Source organism: Mastigoproctus giganteus, chromosome 1 (genome assembly GCF_048544385.1).
Source record: "Mastigoproctus giganteus isolate SK-2022 chromosome 1, ASM4854438v1, whole genome shotgun sequence".
Taxonomy (NCBI): Eukaryota; Metazoa; Arthropoda; class Arachnida; order Uropygi; family Thelyphonidae; genus Mastigoproctus; species Mastigoproctus giganteus.
Window position 1 is genome coordinate 66413776 of NC_143575.1, and position 23574 is coordinate 66437349.

Genomic DNA, 23574 nt, shown 5'->3' on the forward strand with positions numbered 1-23574 from the left:
CTACATATTTGGAAATGAATAATCCTTTATAAATGATTCATCCTGTTGACTTAAAGAATAACGTATTTCAGACATCAAATAAGGAACTCTCTCATGGTCCAATAGACTTTTCCAAATTTGTACATCTATCTGTGAAATAAAGGATCAAATATATACAATCTTAAAATGAAAAGAGCTTTAAAAAGCATCAGTTCTAATAAGCATAAAACATTTTAAACAAAATTATTTAATGCCTTTATTTTTCTCAGATTGTGATACTATCACCACACATTAGGACAGGGGTGTTCCTAGGGAATGGGGCACAAGGGTGCCAATTGCAATTTGGCACCCCCCTCAAAAATATTTATTATTTTGTTGTACTTTTATTCATATAATGATAATTAATAACAAAATTAAAACAATTATAATTATTAACAACAAAATTTACATAAACACAACTCATAAGTATAAAATAAAAATTAATTAGAAAAGAAATAGCGAAGTAAAGGTTATACATACAAATGTACTATGTTTATACATATAAATCATAACAAAGAAGAATACAATATCATAGTAAATAACTGTTTTTCTTGATTTTCTTATTGAAAAATCATTGATAATTTCAGAAATATTGAAACTGGAAAATATCTTTTTTCAATACTAATGAGACTCAGATTTGTTAATCTTTCTTGCATCATTGTTGATCTTAAATAGTTCTTTACCATTTTTAATTTGGAAAAAGCATGCTCTCCATGTGACAGGAAGAATGAAAAATATTCATATTGCAATAGAAAAATTAGGAAACATAGCAAGAAGATTGTTTGAAAAAAATATACTGTAACACATCATATGCTTCCATGTTTGGCTGTATAAAAATTGACAAATTTTCTATTTCTTCACACAAGTCAATAATAGCGTTGATGTAACTTTCTTTTACAGAAGGATCCGACAAATTAGTTTGTAAGTACATACAATTCTTAATTTTGGTTTCTTTGTTTAGAGATGGAAATGAATAAAGGTTCAATGAAAAATTAAAACTATTATTATTAGCATTAATAGAGACATATGATGCAAGAAAGCAATCTTATGTGGCATCAGCCAAAAAAACCCCTCCATTCATTCCAAATGCCTGTCCAGCTCAGCCTTAAATTTATTTAGGCTATCAACTTCCACAACAAAAGATGGAAGTCTGTTCCACCAATCAACTACCCACTGGCTAAAGGCAAATTTCCACACATTCACTCTACAACTGTCCTTCCTCAATTGGAATCCATGCCCCCTTAGGTTCGTAATCTGAACAAGTGGAAGGATCCCATCAGAATTCAGCGTGCTCAACCCATTCAAGGCCTTATACACCTTAATCAGATCACTGCGCAGGTGCCTAGTGTCCAGCCACTGCAATTTGCAGAACTTAAGCCTCTCTTGTAAGGATCCCTTCATTCCCCTCACCAATCTTGTTGCCCTTCTCTGTACACACTCAAATTAATCTACATCCTTCCTAAAATGAGGCCTCCAGACCTGTACGCAGTACTCAAGGCGTGGCCTGACCATTGCCTTATACAGAGGGACAATCACCTTCTCCCTGCTAGAAAAATTTCTATATATCATTGACCAAACCCCATGACCTGCCCTGGCAGCCTGTCTGCATTGCTCAGAAAACTTCATATCTGACTGCACAATTACTCCCAGGTCTTTTTCATTTTCTACCACCTTAAGTGTAGTACCACACAGTTGGTACGTTTCTCTGGGGTTACTTCTACCCATATGCAGTACTTTGCATTTGTCAAGGTTAAACTTCAGTTGCCACTTCTTAGCCCATCTGCCCAAATTATCTAGATCCTGTTGCAGTAGCACACTGCCATTATTGTCATTAACAACCCTGCCAACCTTTATATCATCTGCAAACTTCGACATTAAGCCTGATATAACTTCATCAATATCATTGATAAATATACAAAACAACAGTGGACCCAACACCGAACCCTGTGGGACTCCGCTAATAACATTAGTCCACGAAGAGCAACACCCATTGATTACCACCCTCTGTCTTCTCCCACTTAAACTCCTTTTATCCATTGTAGCAACTTACCCTTAATACCATTCTGCTCCAATTTGTACAATAGTCTTCCATGCGCAACAGTGTTAAAAGCTTTCCTGAAATCCAAATATATGATATCAAAATTATTTTTTGCATCCAGTTCCTTTGTAACCACATCATAATATCCTATCAAATTCGTCAGACAAGACTTTCCCTTAACAAACCCATGCTGTTTCTGAATTATTGCTGCAGTCTTGTCTAGATGATCCTGCAATGCATCTTTAACCAGTGACTCCATTATTTTACCCGGAACAGAAGTTAAACTAACTGGTCTGTAATTACTCGTGTCACCATTCGACCCCCCTTTGTGAATTTGGGATACATTTGCCCATCTCCAGTAGGTGGGAACCTCCCCTGAGTCCAATGATGCTCTCATAATTATGGCTAAGGGTTTGCTTAGTTGCTTTGCCACCTCCTTTAATATAACTGGATAGATCCCATCCACACCGGGTGCCTTTCTTATGTTTAACTTCAACAATTTCTCCTCCACTTTGCTCTCAGTTATTACAAAATCATTAAGTATCCTGCTACAATTTTCAAACCTTAATAATTCCTCATGTGTGAATGTAGATGCAAAATACTCATTCAGTTTGTTTGCTATCTGAGCAGGATCATCAACAGTTGAACCATCGATGTCAAGTGGTCCAATCAGATTCATCCCCTTCCTTTTAGAGTTTATATAAATAAAGAAATCCTTGCTGTTTTTATTAGCATCTTTTGCCAAGGATTTCTCGTAATCTGCCTTCGCCTGCGTAACCTCCTTTGTGACCTGATTACAGACTAGCTTATATCTGCCTTAGGCTTCTGAGTCGCTTGATAATTTATATGCATCCCATGCATTTTTCTTCTCTGTTACGAGTCTCATTAGATAACCATTTTGGCCTAAACCTTGAACAATATTTCTTAATAGGTATGAAACTTTTAGTAGCTTCCACAAATAATTCCTTGAATGAATTCCCACTTAGAATTTACTGCTGGTAACATCGTCAGTTGATCCCACTGTACAGAATTTAAAAACTGTCGGAGACCACTGTACTCACCCTTACGGAAGCAAAAACCCTTTCCTTTACCCCCTGATGGTAATTAAATCTTTAAGTAAATCCTACATCAGTACCTAGTGGTTCCTTTATCTGCAAATTCTTAATACACGAACGATCACTGCTGATAACCAGATCAAGAGTATTACTCTCTCTGGTTGCCTCTCGAACATGCTGCTGCAGAAAATAATCATCCAATAAATCCACAAAAGTCTGACTAGTGTGTGAATGACCAACCCACAAGTTCCAGTCAATATCTGGGCAGTTAAAATCCCCCATTATAAGACATTCTGATTTACTAGCCCACTCTATTTCTCTGTACAATTGTTCATTGTACTCATTCGAGTCATTAGGCCTATAACACACTCCTACTCCTATTTTTGCTTTCGCAGATGGAAGAAACATGACCTCACCCATTTTGCCTTTTCATGCACAATACTTCTTGACATTTGAAATAAAATCATCAGTAAACCATATCAGTGTTATGTTTAGTTAGTAATGTATGTATATTAATTAAGTTATGTATGTAAGGGTAATTAACTTGTAGATAATATTCTTCCGATTTTCACGTATCATTTCATTTTGTTAATTGATAAGGTAAAAAAAGCATAAGTTTGCTTTACATCTTCATTTTTATAGCCTTTGGATAATATTCATCTGATTTTCGCTTATTAGAATTGCCATTTAATAGAATCAAATTCAATTCGCAAACACAATGACTGGTGCTTAATGTAATTATTTTATGGCACGCACCAGCACTAAAAAAAAAAAAAAAAAAAAAGCTGGCTCGTTTGGATTATTGACGTTCAGATTTCCAACGATCCACTGTAATACCATATTACAAGAGAACAAATAAATGTATAAGATTTGATTTTTGTTATTAATGATTCAGCTACATTTCTAGAATCATCAATGTTAGGAAATATCTGTATAGATATTGTATAGAGCATTATATATTTTAACAAGATTGAATTTAAGGACTTTTATGGCCTCGATTCTATATTCCCTTTGCGCTTCACAAATAAGTTGAGTGCCATTGTTGGAAGTTCCTATTTTAAGACACTCGCAAAAATATGTTGATGCTGAAAAGAAAACTTTAATTTCATGGACAATGCTAAAAAAATTCCTGAAAAATTTCCTAGAAAGGTACTGTAAACAGCATTTTTGGAAATTTTTTTTTACCAAGAAATTACAACCAAGTAAAAAAAAAAAAAAAGCTGTAGTCCACCTGCACCTTGAGCAAGTAATGAAGGGTTAATTTATATAGTAAATTTTAGAGATGAAAGCATTATGCACACATCAACAAAAGGCCAGTAACATGTTTTAAAATTTTCTTCTTATGTGTATGTGGTTTCAGGTTTTTAGGCGCCTCTTAAACGTTGACACCCGGGTGCACCCCTTTGCACTCTCGGGATGGCCTGCCCCTGCATTAGGGCATGAATATGTAGAAAACAAGTCAGTTTTCTAGTTTGTTTGTTATTTGGTTTTTAGGAGCATTAGCAACTAAGGCCATATTGCTCCGGGGATATGCAACGGTCATTCCCTGACCTTTCTGCATCCTCCGTATTTGGTGGTCATGGGCTGGAACTCCAGTCTAATCAAGAAGCGTGTGCTATGCACTGCTGCTCCTGGCCACGGAGGTGCCCAGTTTTCTAGTAACTGATACTTAAGAAGCTTTAATGACATATTGAAGTTAACGAGAATACACATGGTATTAGTAACTATGGTTTTTGGTATCCCTACTTGACAAACAATATTCAAGAAAGGATATGGAAATGTGTTGGCAAGAAAAAAATATTTTTAAATTAGGTAATCTCACTCTTTGTGTCCTTTTAATTCACTAAAAAATAACATTTGGCAAATTTGTGCATTAGAATTTATAGGGCGTGAACTAGTTCTTTTTCTATTCACTTAAAAAAAAAAATGTACCATTTTCTAGGTCTCTGATTATTATGATTTCCCCCCTGCACATACAAGAAAAATTTTGGGTGCATGCCTGCACCCAGAATTTTTCTTGGGTGCACCCGGGTGTCAACGTTTAAGAGGCACCTAAAAACCTGAAACCACATACACATAAGAAAATTTTAAAACATGTTACTGGACTTTTGTTGATGTGTGCATAATGCTTGTCATCTCTAAAATTTACTATATAAATTAACCCTTCATTACTTGCTCAAGGTGCAGGTGGACTACAGCTTTCACACATGCAGAATGGCATATTTCTATTGGTTTTAATAAGCTTCTATGTGTCTGTAGTCAACCAGCTTTCTAAATGTTCCTACCTTTAATGATGTTAGTTGCCTTAGTGTAGTGCTACAAATAAACAGTGATAGCAGTGTACTGTGGCCATGGTTGCCAATGTGCCAGTAAACCCACAACAACGTTTATAAGGAGAAGGAGCATAATTTATCTGTAATGCAGTGACAATTAAATCACACATTGGCTAAAAATATTAGCTAAAAAAATACCACTAAAAAGCTTCACATCCACATTTCAGAAATGAAAACAAAGCCATAATTTAATATACTAAGATACTATAACCAAAAATTGCTTTGGTGTTATATTACAAGCAGCACTTTCCTTCTTAAAGGCATAATTTTCACTTGTCTGTAAAGGTTGATTACTATCGCTCCTAAGAAAACAGACTTCTGATTTCAATTGTTATTGGGAATATCAGTGCTGTATTAACAAGCCTGGCCATCTAAGGTACTGGCAATAACCACAAAACCAACTCTGAATGGTTATTTGGATATTAAATTACAAGAAAGAAATTATAATTATTGTAAGGAAAGAAAGTAATTCATTTATAGAACAATATGCAGCAATAACATCACAACTTCAGAGATCTCAAAACTGTCCTTCCATTACCCATGGGTAACAACACACATAACAAATAACATGCTTATCTAAGGAGAAGTATATTGCTATTCATGAGATGCACTGGACTAGACCACTTCTGGTGATTTTGTTTATATCATTATATTGTTCAAGGTTTAGGCCTAAATGGATATCAAGACCCATGGCAGAGGATAAAAATGCATGGGATGCATATAAACTATCAGGTGACACAGAATCCTATGGTACATATAAGCTGGTCTGTAATCAAGTCACATAGGAGGTTAGCCAGACAAAGGCAGATTATGAGAAATCCCTATCAAAAGATACAAAGAAAAACAGCAAACAGTTCTTTACTTATGAAAACTCTAGATGGAAGGGGATGAATCAGATTGGTCCACTTTATAGCAATAGTTTGATTGATAACCTTGCTCAGGTAACTGAAAAACTGAATGAGTATTTTGCATCTACATTCACACATGAGGGGATATTCAGGGAGGGGAATACCAGATGTTTATCAAACTTTGGTGGGAAGCTAAATGATTTTGTATTAACTGAGAGAAATGTGGAGGAGAAATTGAAGTTAAACATAACAAAAGCACCTGGGGTGGATGGGAGCTATCCAGTTATATTAAAGGAGGCAGCAAAGGAAGCAAGCAAACCCATAGCCATAATTATTAGAGATTCCTTGGACTCAGCAGCAGTCCCCATGGACTCCAAATGCACAAATGTGTCTCCATTTTACAAAGGATGACATGAGTAATTACAGACTTGTTAGTTTAACTTCTGTTCCGGGGAAATTAATGGCACTGCGAGAACTGAGGAAGAGAAGAGATTATCAAAAAGTTAAAAAGTCGCGTAATATAGCATGTGATGGCTCACAAAATAAAAAAATAAAAATAATACTGTAACGCTGTTTACTTGAGTAGTCTAAGTAATGTAAAATATAAACTAGAATAAATTTTGAGCAACTTTTTTTAATTTACAGTTTTCATCGTCATAAAATATCGAGGAAAAAACGGAAATTACTGTAAATGAAATCCCCAGGGGCTCACATCTGGTGAGTATAGCCTTGGCACACCCAGGGTCCTGAGCTGGATATCATAATTATTCTCTTTCTTGATGATTCTCTTCTACTTCTGACACTCTCTCTCTCTCTCTCTCTCTCTCTCTCTCTCTCTCTCTCTCTCTCTCTCTCTCTCTCTCTCTCTCTCTCTCTCTCTCTCTCTCTCTCTCAGTGTAACTGGGAAATTTTTTTTGGCTGGTGTAGCATAAGCCTCAGGCTTCCTTGCACTATATGGCTAGTAATAATAATAATAAGAAGAAGAATGCAGTTATAGTTTAGACACAATATGGGTTTGCTAAGGGGAAGTCTTATCTGACAAATTTTATTGGATACTGTGATGTGGTCATAAAGGAACTGGATGCAAAAAATAATTTTGATATCCTAACCTTGGATTTTAGTAAAGCTTTTGATACTGTTGCACATGGAAGCCCACAGTACAACTTGAAGCAGTATTAAATTAAGGGCAAATTGCTGCTATGGATAAAGGGATGGTTGAGTGGGAACAGACAGAGAGTAGTAATCAATGGATACTGCTCTTCGTGGACTAATGTTATTAGTGGAGTTCCACAGGGTTCAATGTTGGGCCCCATTGTTGTTTTCTATATTTATTAATGATATTGATGATGGTATATCAGGCTTAATGTCCAAGTTTGCAGACAATACGAAGGTCAGCAGGGTTGTTAATGACACTAATGCCAGTACGCTACTGCAAAAGGATCTAGAAAAATTGAGCAGATGAGCTGAGAGGTGGCAACGAAGTTTAACACCGACAAATGTAAAGTACATGTAGGATTCGGTCTACAGCGTGGTTAGGTTACTGAGATTTCTAGAATAAAATGAAGCAGCATAAATTGAAGCAAAATATAATGGGAACATATACTGAGTGATCACTGAATTATGACCACCTAACTAATACTTTGTAGGTCCTCCTTTTGCCCTCAGTACAGCAACTATCCGATGTGACATTGATTCAACAAGATGTCGGAAGCATTCAGGGAGGTATGGCTAACCAAGCTGTGTGTAATGCGGTCAGCAATGCAGGTATGGAGGTGATTAGTGTATACAGATGCCTGATATGCCTTTCCATAGTGTCCCACAAGTGCTCTATGGGATTGATATTAGGGGAGTTCGGAGGCCAATTGATATGCTGGAAGTCAGAACTGTGTTTCTCAAACCATTCCTGCACAACAAGTGCCCGATGGCTCGGTGCATTGTCATCTTGGAAGACACCATCACCATTCGGGAAAAAGTGTAACATAGAGGGGTGTACACAGCAAGCAGTTGATGATATGTTGTATGTATGTTATTTGGTTTTTAGGAGCATTAGCAACTAAGGCCATATTGCTCCGGGATATGCGGTGGTCATTCCCTGACCTTTCCACATCCTCCGTACTTAGTGATGACGGGCTCGAACCCTGGTCTAATCAAGAAGTGTGTGCTACGCACTGCTGCTCCTTCCCACTTGGCTACAGAGGCGCCAGTTGATGATAGTGGAAACCACTGATACGCTGTTCCACATGCACCAGGGGGTCCAAGTTCCTGCTGGTGAAACATGCCCCACACCATACAACCACCTCCACTGGCCTACACTTTTGATACTATGCACGATGGATCAAGAGCCTCATGTTGTTGATGCCAAATCCGTACATGACCATCCATGATGTGTGGAGTAAATAACGTGACTCATCCGATCAGCACACCTTCCAGTCTTCTAATGTCCAACTTGCATGCTCCTTGCACCAGGTGAGTCTTTTACGCCGATGACCTTGGTTATGAGAGGATGCTGTAGGGATCGTCTGCTGGTATAGCCCATACGTGCGAGTATGTGACGCATGGTCATGGCAGATATCGTTCTGGGTTGGCCCATGTTGTATTGGGTAGTCAACTCTTCAACAATGCTGTGCCTGTTAGAGTCGTCGGACCTGGTGTTCAACTTTATAACTTCAACCTTTCACTGACCTTTGAAGTTTTGCCGTCCGGTCACTGTTTGACCATTTTGACACCAGTCCTGGTACACTTTAACTACGGCAGCTCTCGAACATCCCACCATTTCTGCCATTTGGGAAATCGAGGCACCAACTCGTAGAGCACCCACAATCTGTCCTTTATCAAAGTCCGATAAATCCTTCCTTTTAGCCATCATGCTTGGAATTTTACTACCTACTAAACACCGACACCTTATCTGTGCTATGTAGGTCGACTAACTCCACACTCTCGTACCTCACATGATCAGTGGATTGCATTCAGTTTTCATAGGGGTGGTCATAATTTAGTGATCATTCAGTGTCAGTGTATGTAAATACATTAGGTTGCGTTCCAATATTTTCAGTAATCAACACAAAATATGTACACTTGAAAAAATGTGTTATTTTATGAAATTTACATATTGAAAATTATATAATGTTTTAAGAATATGAAAGAAAATTTACTGCTTTAAAAATGATAGAATAGACGTCTGTTTGGTTTTCTTCTTTTCTGATAAGTTATAGTATGTAACTTATCAGATAAGTTGTAGAACTGTCTCAATTCCTCTCTTGGGGTAACAGTTGAGCTCCCCTCCCAGTTGGAGTCTGTGCTACACAAGATCTCACATCCCTTATTAATAAGAGCAATAGCCTCTTGCATTGATTTCACTGTTAGTGTTCTAACCTGCATTGCAGAGTCAGCTTCACTTTCCTTTGTGTCTTCTTTGGACAGTTGTTCAGATAACTGTTGTAAATCTTCCACTGAAAAAGCTCTTCATCATGATTCTCAAGGTTCATGTTGTTTATGTCACCAACTTCTACGTCATCTAGTCCTATTTCCTTTGCTATCTCTGTCATATTCTGTTATTGACACAAGGGTAGTGTCGTGATCTTTCGAAACCAGAATGCAGTCAGGCTAAAGCTTATGTCAAATGCCATTCATACATGATTTTGATACCTCACTCCATGCCACTGGAATGTTGGAAATCCCTTTTAGGATGCCGTATGACTTCCCGTCAACATGACATTATCGAACACTTGAATAGCCTCAGAAATTCACTTGAGTGTTGTCCGTAAGTAATAAGCCTGGAAGGTGGATATTGCTTCTTGATCCATGGGTTGTAAAAGTGAGGTTGTGTTTGGTGGAAGGAAGACAATCTTGATCTCTAGGCCATTGGTATTCAAATCACTCAAACCTGGAGGGTGACCAGGGGCATTGTCCAGCAGCAGCAGCAAAACCTTGTGAGGAAATCTATTTTTCGTACAGAACTCCTTTGCTGCTGGACAAAATTACGACATGTACTGGTCACTAAAAATTGTCAGGCCCTTTTGTTGGAATGCCAGAAGACAGGAAGCTGTGTTTTCACGATTCCCTTCAGAGCACATGGTGTTTCTGAATGGTAAACTAATATAGGTTTTAATCTGAATGTTCCTGAAGCATTGCCACCCAACAACAAAGTCAAATGGTCCTCGGCTGCCTTGAACCCAGGGGCAGAGCATTCTTCACAAGCAATTAAGGTATGGTTGGGCAGCTTTTTCCAGTAGAGGCCCCGTTTTGTCTACATTAAAAATTAAGTCTAGAGTAAGCTTTTCTTCATTGACGAGTTTTTGAAAACAAATAGGAAATTCATTTGCAGCTGTAATATCAGCACCAGCTGCTTCTCCTGACATTTTAACATTATGGATTTTTTTTCTGTTTTTGAATCTAAAAAACCATCCTCTACTAGCAGTAAAATCATTAAAACCATCCTCTTCACCACTTAACTCATCAAACAAAGATTTTGCTTTATACCTGATAAGTGATTCTGTTAGAGGAAGATGACGCTGGGTCATGTTGTCAATCCACAGGACAAGCAGCTTTTCCATTTTTTCGACTGTTTTATTCCGGGAATAGGTATAGTAAGAGGGTCCTGCACCAATATTCCGCTGATTGGGAAGATTGCTTTGTGGTCTCAGCATTTTTCATTATAGTTGTTACAGTTGATGGTGCTAAATTGAAGGCACGACACACATCTGACTAAGTTTCACCTTTCTCCATTCGCCGAATAACTCCCATTTTTATTTCGATTGTCAATGATTACACTGTTTTTTAGTCTCTTGTCCAGATGCACTTGATAACACACATTTTTGGGGCATGGTGTTAGGTACGTACAGTATCTGTATTTGAAAATACATATTAATAAGAAAGAACATCTTGTACTCTAGACACCACAGCATGTTTGTCAGTTCGCTTGCAGTTCTTAGTCCGTCGTTAATGTAATTTGCTTTTTCTCATTTTTTGTTTAATTATTTAAATTTTAGGCTGTAGTTTATCATGTAGTATTATAGTTTTATTACAATGTCGGGACCATCTGTGTCTAGGATGTCGGGTGGAGTCATGACTCATCACCCCCTCCAATTGTGATCTATGAGAAGCACAAAAGTGAAGCAGTATAAACCGAGTCCTGCTTGTATTGCATAAAGGTAGCAGTAACCCCAAAGCAACACATCAACTGTGTGCTACTACACTTAGGGTAGTGGAGAATGAAAATGACTTGTGGGTAATTGTGCAGTCAGATAAAGTTTTCTGAGCAGTGCATTAAGTCTGCAAGAGCAGCTAATGGTGTCTTGTCAGTGATGTACAGGAATTTTTCTAGCAGGGATAAGGAGGTGATTATCCCTTGTATAAGGCTGTGGTCAGGCCACACCTTGAGCACTGTATACAGGTCTGGAGGCCTCATTTTAGGAAGGATACAGAACTGCTGGAATGGCTTAAGTTCTGCAAATTGCAGTGTCTAGAGACTAGGCACCTGCGAGGTGATCTGATTGAGATGTATAAGGCCTTGAATGATTTTAGCAAGCTCAATGCTGATGGGATTCTTCCTCTTACCCAGATTAATCGCCCAAGGGGATATAAATTCCCTTGGGCGATTAATCTGGGTAAGAGGAAGAATCCCCAATTTGAATTTATATCAATTCAAATTGATATAAATTCAAATTGAGGAAAGAATTGTAAAATAGATGTGTGGAAATTTGCCTTTAGCCAGTGGATGGTTGATTGCTGGAACAAACTTTCATCTGTCGCCGTGGAATTTGACAGCTTAAATAAATTCAAGGCAGAATTAGACAAACATTTGAAGTGAATGGATGGGTGAAATGGGAAGGTTTTTATTTATTTTTTTTTTTGCTGATGCTGTATAAGCTTGCTTTCTTACATAATATGCCTCTACTAATGCTACTAATGTTTAAAGCATTGCACAGAAAAACTTCCTTTTGCTACATACACAAATGAGGCTTTTGTCAGTTTGTACTTATGAATATTAAACTACAAATTTATGTTTATGTATCCCAATGCACAAAATTTATTTCAATACAAAAAAAAAAAAAAAAATTGAGCTATAAATTTTGTATTTTAAGTAGGATAACAAAACAGGAGAAATAAAAAAAAAATTGCAAAAAATGTCTGAAAATTTTCAATAAAGTGACATCGTTAAACTCCAGAAGAATCCTTCTAATACATCGGCCAGCACATACATTTTTGTATGTGCTGGCCGAGTATTAGTGGACATGGGACACTAACCTCCCTTAAGTTTAGTCTTGTGATATGACCATTTATGAATATTTCTCATATGTATAAGTTAGTGCAATGCATCATTCTTATGCATAGCAAGTTAAAATAACACAAAAACTAGATTTTAAAAATGGCATTCTTATTATACATCTCATATTATGAAATCCTTCATATGAGATGTAAATAGCAAGAATATTTATCTATTTATTTTTTGAAACAACTATTTCAGAACCAAAGTAGATTTTATGGCAATTTTTATATCACAATGTTAAAAGCCTATAATGAGTCATGGTAATATTTTAATGAAAACTTAAAACAATTCTCAAAATGTTTACAATGCACTGTGTATGTATTGACTGCATTACAAACATTTCTCAGTATGTTTTTCTCGAATGGCCAACAATACCACAATCATTGTATAAATCAAATATCATGTTGATTTTTTAAAATAATATATTTTTCATAATAACATTCTATTCACTTTGAGCAGCTTCATACATCATTCTGTCACAAAAATTCCTCTTCCTCTACATGCATTATATACAATAGACTGTCGAAATAACAGCACCCCAAATAACGGAACATTTGAACTAACAGCACCTTGAGGTCGGATTTTTGCATACTGCGCAGATGTCTTGCAGTGCCAAAAGAAGAAAACAGCAAGTCATGTGATTACTGTATTTGTTTACATTCGCCATTTTGAAAGTGAATTGAATTCTGTAGTGATATCACAGATTATACTGCTGTTTTACATTTATTTTAAATTAAAACCCCCTTATTATCCTGAAGATAAACCTCATACAGAGAAGAAAAGAAAAACATCAAAGCTTAGTAACAAACTTGATGTAATCCAAACTATTACATTAGGGTCACCCAGAAAGTTAATTCATATACCCATGTGTACTGTGTCTTTAAATTGTGTGTGTGTGTGTGCTCTCTGCTCAATTTGCCTGTTTTGCTGGACAAAAACTCCAGTTTCCAGGAGAAAAAACCTTGCTATCTACACCTGAGACCAACTAACTGAGCCATGGAGTGAAAAAAGCTCATTAAAGTTCTTTGTGTCATCGACAGGATTCGAATCCAGGCCTTTTCCACCTGGTGTGGGTAGGACGGTGACGACGTGTGCAGACTAAACTTGATGTAATAAAAAAATAGAATGGGGCTTAAGTAGGAGTGTATTAATGGCAGAATATAACATTGGATCGTCAAGATGCTTATGTTTTATATGCAGTTAATAAAATTGCATTCTTAATCTCTTTATTTCTTATTTAGTCTCATTATTTCTGCATTAAATATATTAAAAATAACACTTTCCAGATAACAGAAAAATCGAAATAACGGCACCTTGAATCCCGAAGGTACCATTATTCTGAAAGTCTACTGTACAACTAATTCACAAACCTGTCATAAGATGACATGGAAAAATTAGTGTGTAAACTCATCATATCATGCAATGATTGTGAATAATTATAATTCTATTTTGAATAAAACTCAGAGAACAGCAGATTTATCACATGATGCAATGGTCAATATATATTCAATCCTTATTGAAAAGCCAAATTCACTTATTAAACCTTTCATACTGTAACAATTTAAATTAAAAAATTTATAGAATTACGATCGGGGTGGGGAGACGGAAGGAAGTGTGCAGTTAATTAAAAACTCAAAGGCACTGTAAATCTGGTGTACTCCATCATACGATAACATGTCACCTCAATTAGCAACCTTGCGTTCGATGATGAATAAATGTATCAAATCTAAAAGTGCAGCCAAGCACTGTGCGGAAGAAAACTTCTGATTGAAATACTCAAATTCACTTATTAAAACTTTTTGTTATGTGTATAATATAACCCCTATTACTGAGCTGTGGTGGCTCAATGTAGCATTTCAATAAAAAGTGGGGTACTAGGTCAATGAAACTGAAATAACTTGAGAAAACAAAGTGTTGTTTTTCTGACAGAGGGTATTATTGTCTCTCCAGTGAGAGACTGCTGTCACTGGAGGGATAATGCACTGAAATTCAAATCAAATAACTCTGATACAATTACAACAGCACCTTTGAGTTTTTAAGGAATACAGTCACCATTTGTACATTATTTTTGAACACTAGAAGTTCTAGAAGTTGTTGTTGAGGAGCATTAGCAACTAAGGCCATGTTGCTTCAGGAATATGCGGTGGTCATTCCCTGACCTATCCGCATCCTCTGTATTTGGTGTAGTGACGGGCTCGAACCCCGGTCTAATCAAGAAGCGTGTGCTATGCACTGCTGCTCCTTCCCACCTGGCTATGGAGGCGCCCTTTTGAACACTAGTAAAACAATTGTATTATTAATCTAATGGTTCAAATTTTATCTTGATAAGTCAGTTATGGTGCACAATTTGCTCATTGACTTTTGTGCTCATTTTTTATTTTTTATTTTTATTTTTTTTTTTTGCTGGTGCAGACTTGGGCCAAACTTTTTATCCAAAATACTCCTGTTTTCTCCGACCATTTCTCTCACTGATGTTCTTTTTTTTTTTTTCCCCTAAAAAAGTTGAGAGCTTCAGAATAATTGCTTGTTCAAATTCCTGTGCATTTTCCTTAATGTCTTTTTGCTCACCAATTTGGATTGCTAGTTCTCACTATTACTTGTACTTGCTTTATTGGATGCAACTGATAAAGATTTTAAACAATGTACACTGAATTTCTATGTTGAAAATTTTTTTAATCCAATGTACTTGTAAGATAATACATTCAGTTCTGCTATAATGCACATTTTCGCAATGCGAACTTGCTCCAACGTGACTGATATTATTAGGGAATAATGCGATTTTCGTGTTGGCTCATGTGCGATTTCGTCTGCGAGTAACACCAGGTGAACGCAAAACCTGGCACCACGTGCAGCAATGCAATACAAGTTTACGAAGCTTAAAAAATGTCAGATGTGTGAGAGTTATATTTCTCATTTACTATAGTATTGTTCAGAGACACACTGTTATCATTTGCTGCATTCACAAGATAACACATGATATCGTGGGCCGACTCATGTTTTCAGGAGTTCAACATTTTTCTGTTCAAACAGAAATTTCGTGAGGCGTGATAGCATGAGCAGAGGAACACATTTCTGGAGGTCACCACCATAAAACAATAAAAACAATTTGCAGTTCTTGGTTTATTGGGCTTTTCAGTTAGTGCAAAAAAAAAAGGTAAACTGCAGCCATTATCAACCCACTGCAGGATGGAAGCCTCCTGTTAGTGCAATCTAATTATAAATGGGTAGTAAACTTGACCTTACTGCAATTGCAATAATAACGATAGCTGCAATTCTGTGGGTTTTTACGTTATTATGGTGAAATGTGTTTCCCCTACACTGAAATCTTCAATCATACAAAAAACATAAATAAATGTTCAGAATCTTCTCTTCATTCCTATTTTTTAAGCTTCGTAAACTTGTCTAACTTGTGCATCCCATGTTCTTTGTTATTGATTGCTTATCTTTTTTACTGTTTTAAATTTTACAATCCAAAAAAAGAAAATGTCAGTGAATAGAAATATCAATCAAGCAAACTTCATATCTTGTCAAGGTAAACTATTATATTTACTGTAATATTTATTTATTAGAAATTTAAGATGTTTAAACCTGTGTTAGCAATTTTGTTGGGTTTCTAACTTTTTTTAGTGTTTTACTTAACATACTGATTTTGTTTTTTTTTTTTTTTTTTTTTTTTTGAGTGCTCTACCCCTATCCTAATTTTACCCATAAGCCCTGTTGTTTATAATGTGCAAAATACCATAAAATTTTTAGGAACACATGTACCGCATTATAGCAGAACTGACTGTAACTGATACTAATAACTACATCAATATTTGGAGATTTATTGTATTTCTTATGCTTTACTTCTGACTCAGCAGACTAATAAAGACTGACAGATATTATTTCAGGTATTATATTTACTCAAAGGTGAAAATCTCTTCTTCAAAAATGGATGACTGTTACCTTGTGAATTCTGCAAGGACTTGACTTGCTTTGGTTCTGATTTAGGATTTATTTTGACTGATACTAATGTATCAATAATGTGCTTATGCTGTGATTGAGTGATAGTTTTGTTGGGGTATATGATAATATGGCTAATAATAATAATATCTGAATGCTAAAATGTAAATTAAATATGATGTAATCAACTAACAATATAATAAAAGTAAGCACTAATTTCTTATGGGGAATGAAAATGTGGTTAAATCGTTTCAGATTAAATTAAAAAAAAAAAAAAAAAAACATTTAAACCACAAAAAATTACAGAAAAATAATTAATGTTGTAGACAGGGTTATATGAAAAACAAGGTACTATTTTGCTTCTATGACCCCATACCGAAACAAAAAATAAAATAAAATTTTATTCTTTAGGTTTTTATGTTTATTTTTTGTTTTATTGTAGGAGGGGGGGGGGGTTCATGGGATAAGATAGCACCTTGCCTTAACTATAGGCAAGGTGTTGTTAGCCTATCAACAGCATTAATTACTTTTCTGCATTTTTTCATGGTTTAAGCGTATTTTAAAATTTAATCTGAAACAATTTAACCACATTTTTCTACAATAAACTGGTTACTTTGATTACTGTGATGAACATTGTCTAAATCTTTATATTAGCATTGAGTTGATGTTCTTTTGGATCTGTTGATTGGAGGAGTCGATGTCTGAATCTGCATATTGTTTGTTCTGTTTCCTTATTTATTCTATAAAGGACAGTAGCTATAGTGTATTTTATTTTGTTTGGCTTGTTACTTCTCATAATGTTCTGGGCATGTTGGGGCATCCACCAATAGTTTGCTAAGATAGCGATCAGTGATTGAAATATGACCCTTTTTTGGAGTTCATAAGTGCTAATATCCCTTGAAAATACAGTGCTTGTGAGCTCTTTGTTTCTTTGTGGTTTTCTTTTAGTAGTATATTTCATTTTGTAGTATTTCATTTGATAGTGCCCGTACCTCAGGGTGTATACACATGTCTCTTTGGGCAAGGAGTCGTGCGTTCATTTTGGGGGGGGGAGGGTGAGAATGTTGCCTTCGTTCTTTTTTATTCTTTACATTTTTTATGTTTGTTTTATTTTTTGTTTTGATATAAGGCCGGTAAAGTTCTGAGGAGAAAAACAGCACCTTGCCTTACCTGTAACCCTATCAACAGCATTAATTGTTTTGTGGTTTAAGTGTTTTTTAAAATTTAATCTGAAAAGTAAACACTATTATACTGCAAACAAAAAATTGCTGCAAACTGCAACAAATAATGCAAGAGAGGGTTTAGCTGCAACCTGCACACAAGCAATAAAATAAAAATAAAACCACATTAAAACTATGTAATGATAAAATAAAATAAAACACTAAAGTTAACAAGCAACCAGAAAATTTATATTTTGTTTATTCAGTTTGTTTGAGTTGACTTCCTAGTTATTGGGATAGTCATAATTAAGATATATTTTCTGTTGAATCTGTTTTTATCACTTTCACCTGAGTATTCAATGTCATTTTGCCAAATTTAGCAAGCCATAACAGAAGTTTTTGGGAATTTTCACAGTATCTGATGCCTCTGTAATGAAGTCATTAACAATGAATAATGAAATGCTGCAGACCGAACTGAAGGGTTGCATTTTTTTCCCCTCAGAAACTTGAGTTTTTCCTTCAACAAACCAACCCAAGGATACATCCTTAACCTGAGTGAACTGAATGTTACTGTGGTTCCCCTAAATTTTCTTTTGAGTCATTTTTCCTCTTAGTAGGTGTCTGTATTTTCCGATAGGATGATGCACAGAGGAGGATTCCTTGAGTTATTTCAGGCAGCAGACACACTATACTATTTTCAAATTCCATGCTGCTGTTTTCCCCTGGTAAGTATAGGTTGAGTTCTTGCTTATTAACTTTGGTATTTTTATTTTATATTTTAATTATGTAGTTTTAATATGGTTTTTTGTGGTTATAAGTTGCAGTTCTACCCTCTCTTGAATTATTTGTTGCAATTTTTTATGTGGTTAAATGTTTAATTTTTGTAACATTATTAACATTTGTATGGTTTTGTTAGCTGTGTTCCCGATTTTTTTTTCTCCCTTTTGCAAGGTAATCTTTATTTTGTAATAACTCCTCAGGGATATCAGTACCAAGTTATACAAATTATACTTATAGGTTTTTATTTTTCATTATGCTCAAGTAGGAAAGTATCTTAAAAAAAAAAAGGGTTCCATTGTAACCTTGCTCAGGAACCCTGAGAAAATTCAAATGAAAATTACTAAACATCACAGGACTTATTCTCAAAGAAATGTAGGATAGGGTTTTTGGCAAATGTTTACTGCGTACTTCCAAGAACTGTCAGAAAGCAATCCATAAATAAACAGAAAAATCAATTTACTGCTTAATGAAACGCATACAGATATATACAACAAATTAAAACAAGGAGTGTGGCTCATAAAATTGTTAAAATATTAGCAGAACGGCTAGTGTTGTAACAATTTTAACATAAGAATAAATTCATCATCATCATGTTAACTTTACACCACACTGAAACTTATTCCATAACACATACAGCTGAAACCCATTAAAATGAGATTCATTACAATGTGATTCCACTTATAACACAATGCAAGCATGGCTCCCATTTTTCATCAGTTGAAACATGTTTTTAGTCACTGAAGATCAACATTTTGGATTCCTTGTGAACACATACCGATATTTTCAGTTTAATGCAACTCCGCAATACACATTATCCTTTGATTTCTGCAAGAACGACTTGTAAATAATAAAAGACTTGTAACTTTACTTGTTGACTTGTATCATGGAGGCACTTGCTGGTTTGAAAACTGGAATTTCTTGAAACAGAAAAGGTAGATTCCCTTTCAATTTTACAGTGCACTCACTGGTTTGAAAACTGGAATTTCTTGAAACAGAAAAGGTAGATTCCCTTTCAATTTTACAGTTAAAACGCCATATTGATATTGCTAAAAAGAAATGCAATGAAGCAGTCAACCCTTGATACAGTTTTTTAAAGAAAATTAAAGACTTGAAAGAAATGACTAAAATGTGCAAAAGTTTGTTCGCTAATGTCTACTTAGTAGTTGAAAGAATATGGATATTATGTTTTCTTTTTCTCTCGAATTTTCGATTGTTTATTAATTTCAAAACACGAATGTAACAGTCAATACAACCATGTGGAAAAGCAGTTTTTGTGAGTATTAATATGTTTTTGTGAAAAAAGGTGAGAGTTTATGTATATTTAACAACATGTATATTGGTTTTTCAAATACTTTTTTGTACAATGCATCAATAAAAGATTGAAACAATGCAATTGCATATTATTTCCATTATTTTTTTGAGTGATTTTTCTTAGATATAGTTATGCAACTATCATGCAAAACAAAAAACGAGCAAAACTGATAGTACATATGGAGTTTGAATGCTGAAAAATGGCTAGAATTTTTTTAACGCAATCCCACTTATATCACGATATGATTCTTTGAACCCCAAGCATCGCATTATAACGGGTTTCATCTGTAGTACCTATTATATAGATGGCAAAATGTAACCAATTCCCTATTTTCCTTGCCTTGCAATTATCATCATGAAATTTCAAAGTCAAATACTTAATAGAGTTAATATTTTTCTATTAGAATCATGTTTTCAGCACAATTTGTTGTATGTTGAAATGTTAAAATGCAGAGGATTTGTAAAGGACAGAAAGAAATCAGGATTCTCTGGAACCAGTACCAAGGTATTCATAAAATATAGCATTTGAGAAGAATTTTAGGCAGCAGTTTTACTTTTACTGATTACTAAAATTTTAGTGATCACTTTTCATGCAGTTTATTTCACATTTATTTATTTTTTTATTTTTTTGTTATTCTTGAGATTGCATTTTGTGTGTATACACCATGTCTGAATCAGTAGATATGTCAGTAGTTAGAAACTTCTGTGAAACAAAATTTGTTACATTTTCTACTTCAATTTAACGAAGTTCATTAATTTTTCAATTTGAATCATTAGCATTTATTAAAACACTACTAGCATAGTTCAGACATGCAATCATTATGATTATTTCAGAAAAATGAATTTCCTTATGTATAATGCAAAATTTAAATACTGCAACTTAAGTTTTTATAATAAAAAAAAAGCATCACTACAATTTTAAATAAACTTACCACTACAGGACAGCAATCTAATTTGTTCAATGTCTGAAGCTTCAAATTCATCCATCCTTTAAGAACATGGGGATGTTTACAGTAACAGTTTTCACCTGATAAAATAATGCCCACCCTGTAAAACAAAAAAAAGCATATGTTAAGCTCACATAAATGCCACAATACTAAAAGAGTGTGTGGAAAATGCTATGACATAGGTTAAAATATGACTGTCTTCATAATCACTGATTTTCAACTTATATTGATTCACTGCCCACTTTTACTATGTTTTGCTATCTAATATAAGTTCACTGACCACTTTTCATATCAACTTAACAATAAAATTTTTGATAAACTGTCAAATGGTGCCCTTTTCATTTCTAGAGCCATAATTAGAAAGAGAATCAGGAAAGCTCTACTCCCATGTTAATGACATTAAAGCAAACATTCGATTCACCCCCTGAACTTGAAAACAATCATAGTATGCCCTTCTTTAATATGCTTGTCGAGATCTCTGATAAGTATTTCAACACAGCTGTTCACAGGAAACCCATGGACATCAAATTGATGAGTGAGTTTCAGTACAACCATCCAAATAGCATTAAAGCCATCAAAAGTGAAAGGAATGGCTGTCATCCCCTCCACATAAAATAAATATTAATTTATTGGTCACAAACTCAAAAATATTCAAATGCATAACAACAAATGAAGGCAACCTGCCCTGGATGTCTTACGGAATAGTGAAATATGATCATAAAAAAATAAAATCAATTATAAAATTCAATTACATTTATACAACAGAGATTACCAGACATATATTTGTCAGCAGATACACTTATAAATTCACTTATAAACAGACTTATAAATTCACTGGTAAATATAGTAGAAAAAGATAAATGCAAATATTATACCAGTTTTAGAAGACCTCACATCAAGATAATAATCTAATTGCTCACTTTATAAAAATATTCTTTAATCACAAAAATCTGAAAACATCAATATCATAATTATTTACTAATTTCATCAGTGGGTAAGGAAAAAATATCTGTCTAGAGATTTAATTGTTTTGCAAAGGAAATGCTTGATCAAAAATTTTTTCAGATTCTGAAACTGATCTTATCCAAAACAGGAATAAAAGGAATAACTGATACAGCATCTCAAGTGATTTGATAACAGTTAGGTTAGAAATTGTAGCCTACTCAAAAAGTTTTACAAATATCAGATCTAGAGTAAGTGAAAGAAAAACCAACTTTAATATTAGCCCATTTTAGTTAACAAGTTTGTTAACGTATGCAGTGCATTACATTTCAAATGTATTAGCAAACAGCAATAATTCATGATTTATAACAAAATAAATCTTGAATTATTAATGATTTTTTAATCAATTTAAACCCATTGCCATGAAAATTTTGTTAAAAAGATTTCTGAAATATTCTAAGTATGCATTATAATTTTGAAATAGATCAGAGCTCCTGTTCCAAACTCATCATTTCTGTAAGGAAACTTGGGAGGGAATGCTATGAAATCAGATGTGAACTTAGAACCATCCCAGGGACAAATGGAATATACATTGAAAATTTAGTAACAATCTGCATTTTTATTGTTGAATAATGCAAAAACACACTTTCATTTATGCTGAGGTGTGTGTGTGCGCGCGTGAGGGAACAACTGTGAGGTTGTTGTGAAATCGTAACTGGACCTGAAACTTTCCCAAGTACCAACAGAACATAGGTTGAAAGTTTAGCCTCAATCTGACTTTTCTTTTTGTTCTACTCTAATATGTGAAACATACTTTCATTTATGTAAACAGATTTCTGTGATCGGGGAAGGGAATAGGGAAGGCTATGTTTAATCTTAAATGCTCTCCAGGGACCAACAAAACATGCTGAAAATGTGATACTGATTGAGCTTGTCTAAACAGCTAATAACACACTTCAATTATACATTAATTAATATATGCAGTGTGTTACATTTCAGGTGCATTCCATTTTTCGCTTAAAATTGATTTTTTTTAACGTACTTTTTTAAATATTTTGTCTCTTATCCTCTATAATACATCATCATCAGTAGCTCTGATCTCCCCTCACCTCAATATTATGTAACAAAAGCTTTATGTCCCAAACCTCTTGTAACTTACATTCATTTCTTATCATCATCATGAACTTGGTCCAGCTTAGGTCTTTTAAGACCTGTTTCGTTGTAGCTCTTCGAGGTGGTCTTGATCTTGCCATCATTGTCTTGGTCGACCCACATCTCTCTTGCCTGTAGGTTTGTAGTTAAAGGCTAATTAAATCTCGCAAGCAATTTCATCCCTGTACATAAAATGCTACAGGAACTGCAGGAAGAGAATTTTCTTCTCAAGGAACAAAACAGTAGAATATTGCACACCCTTAAACGACTGGAGGAAAAGCTAGGATGCTTTGAATCCATCCTCATTGCATAAGGTGCCTCAGCGGCCCCTGTAACCGACGAATTGTGCTATACAAGGCAGAGCTACTCAAAGAAAAGTAGAAGTGAAATGCATGGATTGCACATGAGGGTAGAAAGCATTGAAAATCACAAACAGAAGACAAGAAATGAATGGAATTCGGGGGAAAAAACATATCAGACAGAATAGCAAATCTACAAGACAGCCAAATAATATGTGAATTTCAAGCCCAGCTGCGAACTGTCTGTTTGCGGCAGGACCTTGCAAGCAATAGCATCAAACCCAGTGAAACTTTAGGGGCAGCACAAGGAAATGACCTCACAGATTCCACTAGGAAAAGTAGAAACCAAAATAAAGAAGGATCAGAGAAATATTAAGACTACAGGAATCCACTGAAATGATTGGGGCATGCATGTATTCCGAGAGTACATGCCTTCTTTACCTCTTCCCCCTCAGATCACATTCCTGCAAACCCACTCACC

At 35.1% G+C, this 23574-nt stretch overlaps 1 protein-coding gene across 1 annotated transcript in view; it reads right to left on the minus strand.

Moving 5' to 3' along the window:
* Positions 1 to 23574, minus strand: part of LOC150090866 (uncharacterized) — a 190894-nt gene continuing 167320 nt past the window's right edge. The window contains exons 8-9 of the mRNA XM_090375150.1: positions 20686 to 20800; positions 1 to 129 (exon numbers count right to left, since the gene is read on the minus strand). Coding sequence (XP_090231276.1) covers positions 1 to 129; positions 20686 to 20800 — 244 coding nt within the window. The remainder of the gene's footprint in view (positions 130 to 20685; positions 20801 to 23574) is intronic.